This window comes from Semicossyphus pulcher, unplaced genomic scaffold, assembly GCF_022749685.1.
Source record: "Semicossyphus pulcher isolate SPU_LCO1_2020_fin unplaced genomic scaffold, fSemPul1.0.p SCAF_7, whole genome shotgun sequence".
Classification (NCBI taxonomy): domain Eukaryota; kingdom Metazoa; phylum Chordata; class Actinopteri; order Labriformes; family Labridae; genus Semicossyphus; species Semicossyphus pulcher.
Genome location: NW_027211748.1, coordinates 14,962,807 through 14,980,801, shown reverse-complemented (window position 1 = coordinate 14,980,801; position 17,995 = coordinate 14,962,807). Strand labels below are relative to the sequence as shown.

General features: G+C 40.9%; 1 protein-coding gene across 1 annotated transcript in view; it reads left to right on the top strand.

The window, feature by feature from the left end:
* The window catches only part of LOC138611405 (corticotropin-releasing factor receptor 2), a 39,123-nt gene that overhangs the window by 8,540 nt on the left and 12,588 nt on the right, over positions 1-17,995 (top strand). The window contains exon 3 of the mRNA XM_069684487.1: positions 17,493-17,578. Coding sequence (XP_069540588.1) covers positions 17,493-17,578 — 86 coding nt within the window. The remainder of the gene's footprint in view (positions 1-17,492; positions 17,579-17,995) is intronic.

The window sequence follows — 17,995 nt, the reverse complement described above, 5'->3', positions numbered from 1 at the left end:
GACCGACCAAGCTGCTTGTTAAGAGAGCCTAAAGTCCCAGCAGCTGTTAGCAGAGGAAACAGTTGTCTTAGCTGTATTGATCAGCAACATCCCTGGAGACCCGGAGCTGCTGGTTTTCATCTCATCTCTCTGGAGAGGCTTCTCCCTCTGCTTAATGACTTTTACAGGTGTTTTTCTTTCCAAACATTTTCCTTTTCTTTTTTGACAAAGTTTGAAAACTTTTCTGTCGCATCATCTCCACTGGGGTTTAAAAGTATACTGATCTTTTCTATTCCTCTCCATGAACGAAATGTTTTTTTGTGTGTGCACTGCCTCTCGGTCTCAAGTGAAGGAACATGAGTCTCTTACGCACAACTCTACAGATTAACTTGAAGCCTGATGATTGACGACAGGTTGCAGACATTTGGGCGGCTGTGGCTCAGTGATAGAGACGGTCGTCTTTCAATCGGAAGGTCGGAGGTTCGATCCCCAGCTCCCTCAGGCTTCATGTCTCTGGTCGAAGTGTCCTTGGACAAGACACTGAACCCCAAATTGCTCCCGGTGGCATAGCCAACGGGTATGAATGTGATATCTGATTGGCAGTTGGGCACGTAACGTAGCAGCCTCTGCCATCAGTGTGTGAATGGGCGAATATGATATGTAGTGTAAAAGCAGCTTAGAGTGGTCGCAAAGACTAGAAGAGCGTTATATAAGTACAGTCCATTTACCATTTACCATTTGCAAGATGGACTCTGAGACTCTGATGCAAATCTCTAGCTATAGTTGTGTATATGCCTCCTTGGATTTATATATTTTACATGAACAAATTCATTTGCAACATATTGACTTGTTTCCCCTTTAAACAAAACCATGACACGACCCAGCTGATGTCAAAGTTTGTTCTTTGACCAAAACATCTCTAAATTCCAACTTATGTTCTTGTCCTCAGCAACTGGAATTTCATGGTGTCCTTTTGGCAACTCAAAGCACTCGGTGAAGTTTCGAGAAGGTCATGGTTCAATTGATGCGATTTTGAAAAGTTGGCATGACGTATTAGACCAGATGTGTTGACTTTCAGTTACAAAAATCTCAATCGTCCAATCCCCAACTGCCTCCTCATGAGCGTTGTGCGGTTAGAGATATTACAGTTGCTGGGCTGGAAAATAATTTTGTCACTGAGTATAATCTAGTCGAGCAACAACAATCCCCTCCTAAAGTATGAAATGTAATAATTCTGACAGTGAACATTGGACTCTGGAGCTTATTGTGATACTGTTATATAAAACTGGAGTTGTGTGTACTTGCAGTGAGCTGCAACAAATGACTAGGATACAGTGCTTGCCACATGTGACAGCATATGCTTGCTCTTTATCTGTGTAATGTGTATACGTTCTGGTGATCCGTTTATATGTTTGGCTTGTCGGTTTCCCTCGGGGCCACAGACTTGTAGCGCTCGGCCTTTTTGCTCATTTTCTCTCACCAGCCGACAGCGGTGCAGCTGTGAGGCGTGAGAGTTTGACAGCAAACACGTGGGCAAACGTTTGCATCTCTGACCTACAATCGTACTTATTACTTATGCGTCATGAAGGCATGAAGAGGAGCAGGAAAGCTGAGGAGACACAGCTGTGAGAAAAAAAAAAAAAAAGATTAGCAAGCAACTCTTCCTCGGGCTCTGTGGGCCTGTCTGCTTCAGTGGTCATCACTCAAGTCACGACGCTTTTAAAGAGAGATTCAGTGTTCACTGTGAAACTAAAGGAGACAAACTGGCACTTACTCAAACTCTCTCCTTTTATTGCAAATGTTCACGGTATGAAGCGTATAAACGAAGCTACAACTCGTGCTTTTATCCAAACTTAAATGATACTGGGTGTTGGCTATTTTTCAGGCAACCACATTGCCGATAATGAATTCATTGTTTTAGTCATTTTTAGCTATGGCACAGCTATGGTCAAATCCTTTACTCCAGATGAACTATCTCAGGAACTATCAGGAAGAGTGTCAATTTCCATGAGCTGTCCTGTTGTGCAACTGTGAAAAGTTTTAATTACTATTGTATGGATTTAAAGTAAATTAGGTACAGGTATCCTGCCCAATAAATACATAGACTGTGTAAATAATGGGCATAGCCACTGATTTATGAACTGTTGTTTTGTAGCGATCTCAAGTCACTACTGCATTATAGACATAATGATATTTGAGTGAGCCAGGACGTCGGCTTGCGTCGAGTGAGGCACGTCGGTCTCTGTGTGGCATCTGTTGTTTTGCCTGTTGTAAAGTCCGCGTTTGCTTTTCCGTTTAATTGTACTTGGATCTGAAGACGGTGGAGTTGTAATCCTGGGACGTAAACATACAGCGGCTGATGTGACGGAGTCCGACTGATGACTGACCGGACTGTAGTCAGATGCGTGAGCTTTACCTGTTGTTGTTTCCGCATTAATTTGTAATGTTGTTTTCTGTTGGAAATTAACTAAATTGATTGACAGTTAACTGTAATTGTTTAAATTAACTGAAAATGCAAAAGATTTACTTTGAGTGTTTTGAGGTGTTGATTGTGGACTGGTTAAAAGAAATCCCGGACTGGACTCTTTAACTTCTGTACGGAACGTTTTTCTTTTGCTTTGTTTTGTTTTGACCTTTTTGCAATAATAATCCATTTAAATTTACTCTGTTTGTGTGCTTAATTGTTTATTGAGTGTCTATGTTGCTGGTTGACTGTGTTTATTTTGGGTTCTAAATACATTTTCTAATTGTTGGGACCTTTGACGTTTTTAAAATCAATAAGATACTGACTCACAAACCCTGACATTATTATTGTTAGGCTGCAACCTCACTGGCACCCCGGTCAAACGGTTGCAGTTTTAAGGCCTGGAATGGTTGCATTTTTGTCGTTGCCGTATTGTTTTTATTGAGCCTGAAGTGACCTTCTCTGGATGACGGGGTGGTGCTGGAGAATGAGCAAGGAGTTGGGAAACACCAAGTTATAAAACCTGTCAGTCAAAGCAACCACACCCCTATTTGTGCATCACTTGAGGGCTTAATAAAATGAAAACAAGTGAGCCGTATAAACCTTCACAAAGACCAAATCCTTGTCTTTACATCAGGCTGTAGCCAATGTTTAATTCTACTGTAAGGTTGGACATTTTAATCCAGGGCCTGATGCTTGCTTACCGGGAAAGACAGCAAGGATCCCGCTCACCGGCGTGTTTAACAGCAGAACAGCTTCTCTGTGCTGGTCTGAGGTTAACGTTCACAGATATGGAAACTTACCTGACTGTAGTGATTGTTTTAGTTACGTCTCCTCTCGCCGTTCCTCCTCCACTCTGCTAATCCAGAACAGATCGACTGCAGGCGCCGTATTTGTCAACAGAGCTGTCAATCATCCTTTTTACAGCATCACATAACTAATAAAAATAAACTTGTCAAAAAAATTAACACTTGGACATAAATCAGAATGATAAGAACTAACTATAATGACAGAAACCATGTTTGATAAGAATGTATTTGGTGTGTATTTTGATTTTATAGTTTGACTCATGTCCCATCTGTTAACATGGAGGAGGCGGGCTTTATGACCTATACTGCAGCCAGTCAGCAGGGGGCGCTCCAAATGTTTTTTATATAGTCTATGAGTACAACCTTTTAGACTAGACTCTTGTTAAGAAAAACTATTCTATTTTCTGACAATTTATGAATCAAATCGATTAGTGGCTTAATCAAGAAAATAATCATCACAAATAATTCAGTGTAGAATTAGCCTGACTAATATTGAGTTTTAAACTTATGAACACTCAAAAGCATTAAAATCACTTATCAACCTATTTGAAATATAGATGCAGAACAGTTATTTATTAAAAGCAAAACAACACGTATATTTCAGGTTCTGTTACCTTGCATATAGGGTTTTGGTTCACCAAGCTTTGAACATCCATGAATAATAACAATTCTCTTTGAACTCTGCTGTACCCTCTGACATGCCTGACATGTATGACCTTCACAACCTTTTAAATCTACATATTCAGAAATAAAGAAACACAAAGAACATCTTTACTTAGCAGAATAATACCAGTTGAATACTGCACTCTTCCTTTCTCTCCCCTTCATGTGTCCTGCAGTAAAAGGCGACTGACACCAGAACAAAACCTGCCCCTGTTTCTTAGAAAAGCAGCTTTCTTCTCACCTTAAATTATCTTCTTCTAATTATGACCAACCTATTAGACATCTGAGTAATCCTAAGCCAAATCAAAAAGAACATATTCTTTCAGTTCAATAATGTTTTACCACAGGGCGTATTAACATTCATGAATATCTCTCATGAATAAACAACCTCTCCATAGTGCGGAAGCAATTAAAAGCCTAGATTACACACTAAGCTCATGCAGAGTGCACTTAAGCTTCGTCTCTACCATCGATGCATGTAATCTCTGGATGGTGATTAAGCAGTCAGTTATTGACATCTTCTTTGCTTGGATGATTCTTTGAGGAGGAGAAGATTGTTGGATGACTTAATAGGATCATATGTAGGGAATAATCATTCCCTCGGGATGCTGTAACATAAACCTAATTTAAAAGATTTTCAGGTATTTAGTTAGAGCTCAGAGCTGTTTCTGTAAATTCATCAGATTCGGATTCGCAGTTAGAAAGTAAATCAGATTATTGTTACCTTGAAGTCAATGCAGAAACTTATAGCCGAAGCAACACGTCTTCGTCTTTGTGCTTCTTCAATACTTTCAACCACCTGTATTTACATCTAGGACTCCTCCCATTGCATGTTCAACCATCTTCAAAAAATAGCTATTAATGCCCATTTTCTGTCAATACCTCTCTCTCCTCTCACCTTTCAAGAGTAATATTCACACCACCTGTTTTTTTACAACCTTTAGAGGAAAATAATTCCACCCAAAAGCAGTGAAGCTCTAAACAACTGTCCTGCTGACCAAGCTGCAAATGTTTCCAACCTTTGGGAGAAAGTCTGTGAAAAAACATGAAAGTCACAGTGTGGTGTTGTATTTTTGATTTTGTTGTTCCAGCCCCCCTTATGCAACATGGATGTTGGATAAAGACACAGTAAGCCTCTGTACTATGTGTGACTGCAAAGCATGATTGTAGCAGGTAGGTCGGGCAAGCAGCCAAAGCCATTAGACCGGGAACTCAGCCTTATGTTATTAGTACAATGCTGCAGTGGAGGCTGACCTGAGCTTGTGTTGTTTGGTGGTCGATGTAGTGCTGGGAAGGCTACTTTTTTAGGTAACAGGTTACTTTTTACCTTGTTCAAACTCCTGTGAGGAACTCTCGGTTTGAATTGATTCTGGCGCCCCCTGTGGACAAAGCCATACCTCTTATCCTTATGCTGATTTTGTCCTGTACATGCTTAAGTGATGGATGTTAACAAAAAAATCTCATCCTGCCCTCTGTAACAGTCATATGCATCACTCACTTTAAATTTGTGCCACCAGCAGTTTCAGACATTAAAATAACTGTATAGAAATAATCAATCTTGTCTCCGATGGTCTGGTTTGCTTTTGTAGGTCATATTAAGTAAGCAGAATTAATTTCAGTCTGTTTCATAACCAGATAAAAACTCCTCACTGGAGCTTTAAATACGTCATAATGTCATAAGTACTCAGACTATTTTATTATCTCTTTAAAGTAATAGTACCATTGATTATGTTTAATACTTTTTGAAGAGGGGGTATTATGCGGTTTCACATTTTAAGACATAAATATAATGTTACAATATTGGATGTCCGCACTAAGCGTGGGTGAAGTTTCAAATCTGTAGGTAAAAGTATGTTGGAGTAATCCCCAGGCTTCTCAGCAGTCGGCAGGCTGCTGTTAACGCAAGGTTTCAGGCAGTTTTTTCTACACGCTACACTTTGTGACGTCACAAAGTGCAGCCTCAGCAGGCCAATCAGAAGAAAGTGGGCCTGTAGGGGTGGGGTTTCTTAAAGGGACAGAGCTGACTGAGTCGTTTCAGGCAGAGGCTGTATGAGGGCCTACACAGAGCACCAGTGTGAGAAAAAATGAGTTTTTTTTAACTAACTTATGCTAAGCTACTCCACAGGTATCACAGAGTGAAAAATGGGGCTTGAAAGTAGCTTAATACCCCCACTTTAAAGAAATGTTTTCCTACTTAAACATGTTTTACACTGTACCGCAATGTTTGACTTCTGTTCTGTTTTCATAAGGAAATATCTTGTTGTAGACGAGCAGCAGGTGCAAAGAAAAAACAACACCTCAAGTTTTAGCACATAGTAACCATTTAACAGAGTCTGTCTAGACACAGTGAAAGCTCTTTTTTAGCCATCCTTTCCTTAAGGGCGTTGCACTCAAATTTATCACAGTGGCTTTTGCTGACTCCCATTGTCCGGAAATATGCCAAAAGAAGGCATGACGAAATGATGCAAAATTCATGTTATATTCTTCCTATCAGCTTTATGAACACAGAAATATATATGACGTTATCACCTTGTTATCACCAACATTTTAAATAGCAACTTTTATTTAATTACATATTTTTCCTCAGTTAATGTAATGGAATAAAACTACTTTATTTCAGTGTATTATATAATTTATAGCTATCACATGTGACTAGTTACATCGTGAAACTGTCCGTGAGGCTGCACCAGGTCTTAGTCACTGTGAGAAATGTCTCCTTCTCGAACCTGGTGAAGCAATTCCAGAGCCACATCTCCCACTGCGATCTCAACTGTCAGACGTAGGAGGAGCAGACACGGCGGCTTACAGGCGCTCTGAGGAAACAGGAAAACAACAGTGGCATTTCTACCCGGGCAGATTGCCTGCTCTAAATCTACACTGCCTGTTCGCCTCCGAAACAAACTGTGATCTTTTTCCCGTTGTCCGACTACAATCTACTCTTAAGTCAGACGTATTTAAGAGTCGACTGTAGAAGTGGGTGTCTAATTTTCTGCATAAATGTGTCGGTTACACTTCTGCAGAAGCCACTCGTGTGCATGACACACATAAAGTTCAGCACTTTTTTTTTTGTTGCTATTTTTCTCCCTCTGGCTGTTCTCTTTATAGAAGCCAGAGTGCGTGTCAAAGTGTCACACAGGGAACAGATGACAAAACAAAGACATCCAGCTCTGTTTGTCTAAAGGGTATTTGATTTCCAAACTGTGTTTTGGCTGTGAAATTGATTTTATTAGCAGCCTAGTAAGACATCTTCATTTTCCTGGATCAATTCTGAGGATTAACTGTAATAAGATTCAGAAAGTCTTTTAATACGACAGGACAGGCTTTTTCCTTTTGCATATTGCAGTAATGACATGCTAATTCCAGGTAAAGGTCAAGGGTCAAATGCATCTGTCTGAAAATATGAAAGCTTAAAGAATCAGACCAAAATAGTCGCAGAAATCTTGTACCCAGTATAATGTGTTTAAATACTTGATGATGTAAGTGTGACTTGTCATCTCCTATAGTCTCTGCTTTTAATACATGCTTAGAATAAATGCCCCAGATTCCTATTTAAGGTAATCCAGTCATGTTTTGGAGCGTGTGCTGAAAATGCCAGAGAGTCGGGGACTGTTATTTTTTGCTTTGAAAAAGATCAGCACCTCTGACAAAATGTATAACAGTGAATGTGACAAGGACGGGACATTATTAGTTTTTGTGAAGCGGTTGATCTGCCGTGTTGTGTTTGGTCAAACTTGGGTCAATCAAGGACGCTGGAACAGCTACATTTTCATGCTGGGATGTTAGTGTTGACAGGTTGGACTCGCTGGAGACTAACAATTTATGATGTGAACCACAGGTCGCGTGATGTATGAATATAAGCTTTTCAGAGGCAGTCTGTCCAGAGAGAGACCAGTTTAAATTTCCCATCATACAGCACAAAGACAACACTTTCAGCTGGATGATGAATCCAGGGAACATGTGAGGAACTGAAATGTTTTCATTTGCACTTTGAAAAGGACACTTTTGCATCTAAGATAAAATATGCAGGGGCGGTCGTTTACACCAGAGAAACGCAGAAATAAGATGTGCAGATGAGATACAGGCTCTAAAATACACTGCGAAAAAGAAACATAAAATGGTATATTTTAATTAACAGTTCCAGGCAGTATCTTCAATTCAGTGCTTATATTGCTCCCCATAAAAACCACAGCTTGCACAGTAAAAGAGAAGACCATAGTTGGGTTATTAAACTCAGAATGAAAGTTTTTGAAAAAACAATCATGACAAAACAAAGTTGCATTCAAAAAGATTGCGTCCAGGTTTCCCGATAAAGACGAATCTCAGAAGTTAAGAGTATTTTTTAATCAACTTTTCAATGAACAGTCTGAAACACATCTCCTAAAGCGTGCCTGCTACCTGCTATTCAGAGCCTGTTGACATGGCTGTCTAAAGAGCTGAGAAGGATATTGAGCATTTTAGCATTCTTGTGCTTTAACCTTGTCAGACAGTTCAGAGAAAATGTTGAAGCAGCAGAACTACAACATTGGTTCTGTTCTGATCTGCACACAAACACACTTTTCATTCACAAAATTCTGCAGCCTATGTATTGTGTTCCAACTGCATAGATTTTGTGTAGTCAAGAAATTATGGGATGTATTTTACATTAGCAATGATTCCTGGGTAAGTGATGTGAGCTTACTGGACGTACTCAAAGGCTCGAAAATTCATTGTGTCTCTTCACACTGTGCAATTTAAAGACACTGGCCCGAGGACATTATGTAGTGTACTGAAGAGAAATATTTAACCTTAAACATTCAATATCCTCCTTTTATTTAATATAATACTGTGTCTGATGTATTTCTTGTTTAAATATATTTGAGTGAATAATATGCTACAATGGTAGAGAGAGAGAGAGAGATGGAAAGATGTTGAAGAGAGGTGTTTTTAAAGCACAGGTGTCTCTTAATAACAGAGCGGAGGACACGCTGATAAATGAAACATGTAGTTTTCAGTTCCTCCTCCAGTTGTTGAGACATTCTTTTCATTCTACATGTGGGTGCAGTTGAAGCCGTCCAGAACTGTCGCCTGGTTGTTACCTGGCTCAGGATGACCTGTGGCTAAAACCAACTGGCTCCTTGCTTTTGCACTTGGTTGGTATGTGTTCCCTTCTCAAGGACACAGTGAATGCAGCACTGCTTTATAATGCCCATAAGCATCAGCTGTAATTCTTAATGTACCAACTCAGAGAAGCAGGACTTATGAAGGCTGAAGCATTAACTGCTGTGTCGGAGCCTTTTGTTAATCTGCAGTCATTCTAAGCTGTCTAAAGTTACAATGCCCTCCTTGATATTAAAGGGGACCTGCTATGCTAATTTCCAGCTTTATATTGGAACTGTGTCACTCCACAACAGTGCATGATTCACACTTAAAAAAAATCCTTATTTATCTTATACAGGCTCGTTATCCAGCCCGCATACACAACATAAATACATCTATCTTTGGGAAATGCATTAAATATCAACTCAAGTGGAAAACATCTGCTGCAAAGAAATAACAAGCTCATTTAGTTGGCAAAAAGTTGTTCCTGGATATAACTCCAGTTTTAGTAGTGATGCAGTGACTGTATATATAGATGGACAACGTGTCTCCATCTGCTCCCATTGTACTTAATTGATGCCAAAATAGCCCCTGTGATAGGCGCTGCCATCTTGCGATGGTGACGTCATATGGAGCCAGAGACTACACAGTAGAGATCGGCGAGTGGAGCGGCCGTAGCCACTTCCGCTAACCCAAACACACACTTAACTTACCGAAAAAACAGCAAGGATCCTGCACGCCGGCGTGTTTAACAGCAGAACAGCTTCTCTGTGTTGGTCTGAGGTTAACGTTCACAGGTATGGAAACTTCAATGACTGTAGTGATTGTTTTAGTTACGTTTCTACTCGCGGACTGTCCTCCGCTCTGCTCACCCGGAACTGATCAGCTGCAGGAGCCGAATTTGTCAACAGAGCTGTCAATCATCCTTTTTGACAGCATGACATAACTGATTAAAAATAAAATTGTCAGGAAAATGACACAATGAAGATCGATGACTACAGATACAACTTCAAAAATAAGTGAAAATCCAAAGAAAAGAAACAAATTCGACGCTCAGATGAAGGCAAACAGTCTAAAAGGGAAAGCGACCGTCAGCGAGGAAAATCAAGAGTTACAACCGGAGCCAACCGTGGACGACACACATGCGACACTGTCTGGATATCTGATAAGCACTCCTGCAATTACCGTTTATCGCCACAAGTGCCGCCACAGAGAACGAAACCTCTTCGAGATTACCACTTAGGGAAAGTTCATAAAATGTAGTATTTTTCAATCCTTTAGCCTGATGATGCTTCTCAAAAATAGGGCCAACTTTAATAAATATCGAATATTTGTGCTACCTATAGTGTTTAATACATTTTATATTATAGTCATTACTATATAATTGTTTGTAGTTAAAACAATGATTATTATACTCTTCCATCATCCTCACCCTCATTCTGTTTTGTCACGTTGTATGTTTGTCCTCATGACTCCTGCCATCATGTCCTCGTTTACCCTCTGATGTGTGTGAATGCAGCTCCAGTTCTGCAATGGGCTGTCAGATTCACATGCTGTTATGGTATGGCCTAGTTTAACTGTCACTAGCTCTTAAAACTAAATTCCGAATGCTCTAAAAAAAGCTGCTTTAAGTGGTTCAGGTGTGCGGTTCTGATCGCTCATCTTTGAGATATTACAGCCTTTCATCTTTACTTCAATTTGGACCTCATCCAAAGGACGGCTACAGTTTAACTCATTTCTCACAAAGCTGCTGAAACAAGTGGGTAATTTGTAAAAAAGCTGTGAGCAGCAGCTTTTCACGAGCTTTGAGGAGGCGGGGATTTTTTTTTTTTAATGTTGTTGTTAAAGTCCATCAATCAGGAAACAACCTCCTGGCTCAGACGAGTGACAGACCAAAGCCCGGAGAACTCAAACACCAGACAAAGCAGGGCGCGCTCTAAGTGAAAAATGATGTACTGTAATATTACTCGCTGCAGGTCTTACAGTTGGAAGCACAGCAACAATGAAGTGAAAGAAGCAGGTCAAACTCGGCAGCAGCACAGGCACAGATTGTTCGAATTGCCACCCTGAAAACTTTGTATAATATATTACAAATTTATTTCACAACCGACAACTGAATCTTTAATGTTTTTGGTTTTTGTTACATGTTCTACAAGTTAGGTCAGAACTTGAAAAGATTTTAAACCTCTCAAACTCTATCTGTAAATGTTTTCAATAAGTGCATTTTCTTTATTTCATGTTAATAATTTATTGAACATACTCATTTTAGTACATTTTAATGGCTTTTTAATGCATACCTGTTTTTATTTGACCTTTTAGTCTTACCTTGTTTTAAAATGTATCCACAGTTCTGAGATTTTAAAGGGATAGTTCGGTTTGTTTGAAGTGGGGTTGTGTGAGATACTTAAACAGTGAGTGTACTACATACAGTGGATGCCGGTCTGCACGGCCCTAGTGTTTAGAAACCGGCCGGAGTGCCGGCACAGAAGCTAGGCTATATGCTGCACAGAAGCTAGGCTATATGCTGCAGATAGGGTCTATTTCACACATAATTTATCCACTTATAAGGACATCAAAAGTGGTTTCAATTATACACTATATTTGAATATTTCGTTTCACTTTTCAGTAAGAACTGTATTTGGCACTACTTTGTGTGCACTGCACCTCACGGCATGAAGAACAACAATGTCCTCTGGTCCCCTCTGTGAACGGCACGTTGTTGTTTCCATAATGTTGTGTTATCTTTTATCTGTTGTCTCTTCTACAAACTGCTGATCCAACACCGTACGCTGCAGCCGTAGTAACACATCTGTTTTCTGGTTCTTATATTGCTTTAATTGACTCGATATCATTGTAAATGTGGGTTACCCTTTAATGACCTCTCACATGTACGTTAAGGTTCATATACATGAGTTTAATCCCTAAATGTAGTACCACTTGTGCACCAATTCAGCCCAAATGTATGTTATTCAAACCTCCTCTCCTCCTTTATCTCGACAAAGAAGCTTCTAATCCTCGATCACTTGCGTGCTATTTCTTTGCATGTAAATATTTTTTCCTTCCAAGAAAAGCAGCAGAGTTGGCAGGCTGGCTAGTGGAGGAGGTGGGCAATGTTGGCACAGATTAGTCCGGTTTGGAATTGCACATTTCTTCGTCTCCTTGTGCGTCTTTACACCAGCAGAGTGTGGTCAGCGTTTGTGCTGCTCACAGCGTTGTTCACACCTTCGCGCGGCAGCTTTATTCTTACGCAAACCTCAGAGGCACTAAGTCAGTGGGTGATTTTAATTTTAACTGTGTGAATTTAACGCACTGTCAGGATAAAAATGTGAACAGGATAGCTTCCTCATGCGTAATGCACAGATGGCTCAGTTAGTTAGAAATGTGCTCTGCCTGCACCAGTGGCTCAAATCGGCCCTGCCTCAGTGGAATAGCTCACAGCGACAAAACTCTCAACCTGCTTCCCTTCCTCTATCTCTGCTCCATCACTGCTTGTTTCACAAACACGCTGTGAGATTTGCCTGCAGAGACGGGGAACGTTATCAGGACAGCATCTTGTGCTGCTGCTCTGATATGAGCTCAGGCTATGTTAAAAGATGCTATAAAGGTGTAATATTAGTGTTCATGATGATGTTTGCAGATATAATATGTCTCATGATAAGAATGTGTCATACTCAGAACTAAAATGTGTCTTTTTAAGAAGTTGCTGAAAAAACTGAAGTGCATATAATGATGATAAAACACGGGGCATGTTCCAAACACCCTGGTGCACTTCCCTGGTGTGGTATTATTGTTCCCATGACCATATAAACAATGTGGTGTTGCATTTAAATACTTTAGTTCATCATTCAGAAAATCAGTGAAAGAATCCCAGTGATCTTAGGCATCCACACTTCATCTTCACACTTCGATAAGAAAAGTTGAGGTGTTTGCCAGACAAAGTACTTTCCAAGGAAACTCTGATTACTCATAATAGCACATCCTCTCAGAGCAGCAGATAAAAATAGAGCTGTGTAGACTCAATAAAGGAAAAGCTGCAGGTCCCGACGGAGTTAGTCTGAGTGTACTCAAAGCTTGATCAGCCCAGCTGTGTTGTGTAATTCAGCACATCCTCAACATGAGTCTGGAGAGGGTCCCCGTGCTATACAACGCATCCTGTCTGCTTCCTATATGAAAGAAGACGTGCCTTAGTGCCTCCAATTGAGGCAGTAGCCCTCGGATAAACTGTCACTGGATCACTTTCAGTTTGCCTACAAGACATACAGTATGTGGCAGTGCACGACACCATCGTCTAACTACTTCAGCATACGTATGCTAACCTGGACAGGCTGGGTGGAACTGTGAGAGTCTGTTCGTAGATTTCTCCAGGGGATTAAACTCTGTTTGGTCTGACTTGCTGGGGAAGAAGCTGACAGTGATGCATGTAGACGCTCCCCTGGTCTCCTGGACTTCCTGACTGCATGTCCACAGTGTTTTAGACTGCAGGGCTGCTTGTCTGACACTGTTGTGAGCATCACTGGAGCTCCACAGGGCACCGTCCTGTCACCCTTTCCTTTTTACCCTACACTCCTTGGATGTGTTGCCCTGCCCGGATTTGCATTTCCCAGTAGAAATTGTGGAATGATAAACAATAAGTGATTAACAGTTTGCAGAGAAACTGATGAACACGTTCACATCTTTTATCTGAAGACGCTGTCCACAAACTTGTACTCCACATGACCTCTGGAACGGAAATCCTTCCTTCCTGTGGCAATCAAACTCAAAAACTCATCTACCTCACGCAGAGAGATTCACAGCAGAGACCCGGGGTGCTGACTATGCTCCAGCCTCCGTTTTTAGCTCTCTTTGAGTCTGTTTGTGTAATCGTCCTTCCACTTTTTCTCACTAGATTGCAATCATTACAACTCTTGACTTATGGGACACTAAGGGTCAACCACAATAAAAGGATAATACATGAAATATCAAAAACGGCTCTCGCTTACCTGAACTCCCCGTCCAGGTCTACAGTCTCTGTAATCATCATGAATATCCTAATCAACATCATCCTCAATATCTTCATCATCAATATCATTAAGTGCAGAGGTGTTCATGAAAGAGCTGGGACTTAAGCTGTTTCTTAAAGGTGAAAGGGACTGTGGACCGAATGAAGTTTGGTAGGTCATTCCACCACCGGGGGACTACATAGGAGAAGAGTCTAGTTAGCGACTTAGAGCCCTGTTGTGATGGGAGTACCAGGCGCCTTTCAATGGCAGAGCACAAGGGAGTGTAGACCTGGATGAGGGCCTTCAGGTAGGCAGGAGCCATTTTTAATGGTGATCCCCATGGCGATGTTAATGGTGGAGTGACTTGTGCTGTTTTGGGTTTCGTTTAAGACCAGTCGCGCTGCTGCGTTCTGGATCATCTGCAGAGGTTTGAATGTGCATGCAGAGACGCCTGCCAGTAGGGAGCTGCAGTAGTCAGTGCGTGATATCACGAGAGCCTGTCCCAGCAGTTGTGTTGCATGCTCTGACAGGTAGGGTCTGATCTTCCTGATGTTGTACAGGGCAGTTGTACGTTGCTTTGGACAAAAGCTAAATGAAATTGTAACATTATAACAAGGACATAATCAATGACTCTGCACCTCATCGTCAAACTGTTTATTAATGATCATTAACTGTTTAATTTCTTGGCACTTTGCATATTTTGGACTTGCACATTGCAGTTGTGATACGAAGCGTTGTAAATCTTTGCACTCTCTATATTGGCAATCTCCTACTTTCCAACTTTATTCTGCAATGGTTGCACAACAATTTCCCTGTGGATAAATCAATCACTCTCTCATCTAAAAAAATCCATTAAGAGTCACCTGTATAGCGCTTTGGAAATTATTAAACTACTTTTTGTTGCTCATGTTCTTTTTTAATTGTCCTTTAGTGTATCGCATAAAGCTTTCAAACTAACTCTAAACTAACTCATTTTCTGGCACTAGTTTGCGGTAAAAAGAAATAATGTCTCTGCTTGAAATTACTTCAAATTCTCCCCAGTCATATTAACAAAGAACAACAGCCCGGATTCTCCCCTTTCATTTCCTTAGCTCATGTTCAAACCCTGCAGGAGATGTATCAGAACCGTCGCATCACGGCTGCATGGTCTGCAGGAGAACTCTGCTAATGCCACATGGCAGCTGATCAATGAACATGTTGAGGCAGTTTTTCACAAACTCCAACAAACAAGCACAGTGTTTACTGTAATTGACTGTTTGACTGTGTCTCTGGGAATTCAAGTCCCACTCATTCATGTGATTTAACCAGCTTTGATTTAGCACTGAGATAAACAGCTGGGGATTGGGATTTTACTTGATGAGCAGCATGTTGTAATCACAATGCAGTTGGTGCCGCCATAAGTCAAATGAAAGGATATTATGAGTCTGCTTAAAGGATTTCTTTCTAGCTTCCAGACTCAGTCTTCTTCTCTCTGCTCTGTAGAAACAAATGTCACATTATGTAACATTAAGTCTAATGCAAAGCGTCTTACTCTGCTAATGCCACTGCTGCAGGCGTCGCTGTAGGCGTTTCTGAGGTGGATGGTGTCTTCACTTTCTACCAGATTGTTTTGGTGTCGACAAAAATTGTTGAGTCACGACGAATGAATTAAATAACGACCATCTGCCCTCGTGTGAGATGTGTTTAAACTGCTACTGCCCAGGGGAATAATTCATGTTATTCAATGTTCTTACCATTGATAATCCATCCATTATCTATACGGCTTATCCTGTACAGTCTGGGTTAGTCTATCCCAGCTGTCACAGGGCGAGAGGCGGGGTACGCCCTGGACTGATCGCCAGTCAAACACAGGGCTGACACATAGAGAGTCTGTCACACTCACGCTCACACCTACGGGCAATTTTAGAGTCAGCAATGAGCCTAACGAGCGTGTCTTTGGACTGTGGGACTAACCCTAACCGATGGGGGGGGCCTGCAAACTTCACACAGAAAGGCCCCCTACAGCTGAACTGGGATTATGAACCAGGAACCTTGTAGCTGTGAGGCGATAGTGCTAACGACCAATGTAGCTGGGATTACCCAGTTAGTGAATACATGGACTGTGAATAAACTACATGCAAGTCACAGGAAACCCATGGCCTTCAAAATAAAAGTGCAGCTTAGAGCGTTTGCCACAACCCACTAAAAACAGCTCCGTGACCCACTTTTGGGTCTCGACCCACCAGTTGAGAGCCCCTGTTATAGAGCATCTTTGGTATTATATCGTCTTCGTTTTAAAATGTATTTTAGAAATTGTAATCCTGCTAGTAATCCCCATTTTTAATAAATGTTTCTGTAATCTAATTCCCTCTTTTTTTCTGTAACGGTTTACACAGAGGTTTTTTTTGGTTTCCTTTCAGCTTTTTTTTTAATTATTATTATTATTATTTATTTATTTATTTATTAAGTGCCCACCAGAAACACTAACAAAACAGAAGTATTTACAACAAACAGCAAAAGTACAGAGACACATCATAAATAACAACAACAACAGCGCCATCCTAATGACTTAACGCCGTTACTTTACATGACTATTCTGTTACTATTCTGTTCCTCCCCGAGCCTGCTTATTGGTCGATTAATGTTGGGTCTCTGTAAATAATATCACAAAGATTACGGTGTAAAACTGCTCTATATGTTAAGTGACATGGGATAACTTCCGTTGTGATTTGGTGCTACAGTATAGAAGTCAAAACTGATTGATTGATTAACATGTAGAAATGAACTGATCATAAACTGGACTTAAAGATAACCAGGTATTAAAAAGTAGAGGCCTTGATCTGGGATAATATTGTCTGGTAAAATAAAAGTGTTCAGTATTGAATCATTTATTCTGACAGTATAACTCTGTGGCCTCTGACGGCAGTGAAACCGTAATGAATGTGAGTTTTCATCCATAATAATAGAAAACCTAAATAAATGAGTGCTATCTTGGCAGCAGATAAGTTAAAATGATCACCCTCAGCTCCGGGTCATAATAGAACAGAAGAAAAGAAACTTCATACATTTATAGCTGCTCTGTTTCCGCCCCTCTCCTTCTATGTGTTCCCGTGTTCAGGAGATAAAGGCCAGCTGAGAGCGTGCTGAGGAGCGGTTCATAGTTGATTGTGGAAAAGCGGTTTCTTAAAGATATGCAAATAAAGTGACAGAGTAAGAGGCTTTGCATTTCCCTACTATGAATAAAATTTGTTTTGCTGAATTGGTATTCTGTGTGACGCTCGGAGAGATATAGTGCTCAAGTTTGAACCTCGCTCTGAAGAAATTACGAGGATGTTTCGGCTTACCTGCTTCGGCAAACACTTTGCTATAACCTCGCCAGAACAAACAACAGGCCCGCTCCGACTCCGCTGAAGGCAGAGTCGAATACAGATGGGAGGATTTGAACAGAGAAAGAAAATTAAGAGTTCAACAAGCTTTTTAAGACGTCAACAATGTTTGCCACAATGCTACAATCCCGTTGTTTTCTCTGCTCTTTTCTTGCAGGGAGCGCTTACAGAGAATGCATGGATAATGGGACGTGGGCGTTGAAGAGCAATTACTCCAATTGTGAGCCCATTTTGGAGGAGAAGGTCAGTGTGCAATCCTGCTACGTCCTCCGTCCTGTGCGCAATCTGTTATAAACCCTCATCACGGGGAAAGCCAATCACATGTGGCAAAGGAAATGCTGTTTTGATTGCTTTACGCTTACTGAGCTGTGTTTTAGTTCGCAGCGGAGGGCAGTTAAAGCATCTAAACATTTGTTTCCAGACGACTTGACTAATTCACAAGTGCGGCCTCGTCTGTGTCGCTGTAAGCAAAGCCCTTAGGCCTCGCTGTAAGATTGATGTATTGTATATAATGAGTTTTGGCCTGATTACCTCACATCATGTCTCCTGATTGTGTGTGTTTCTGGGTCTTGCTCCATTTTCTCGGATCATTTGGCATCTGAAGTGTGTCAATGACATCTGCTTTTTCTCACCTCAGCCAAAATATAGATACAACCTGGT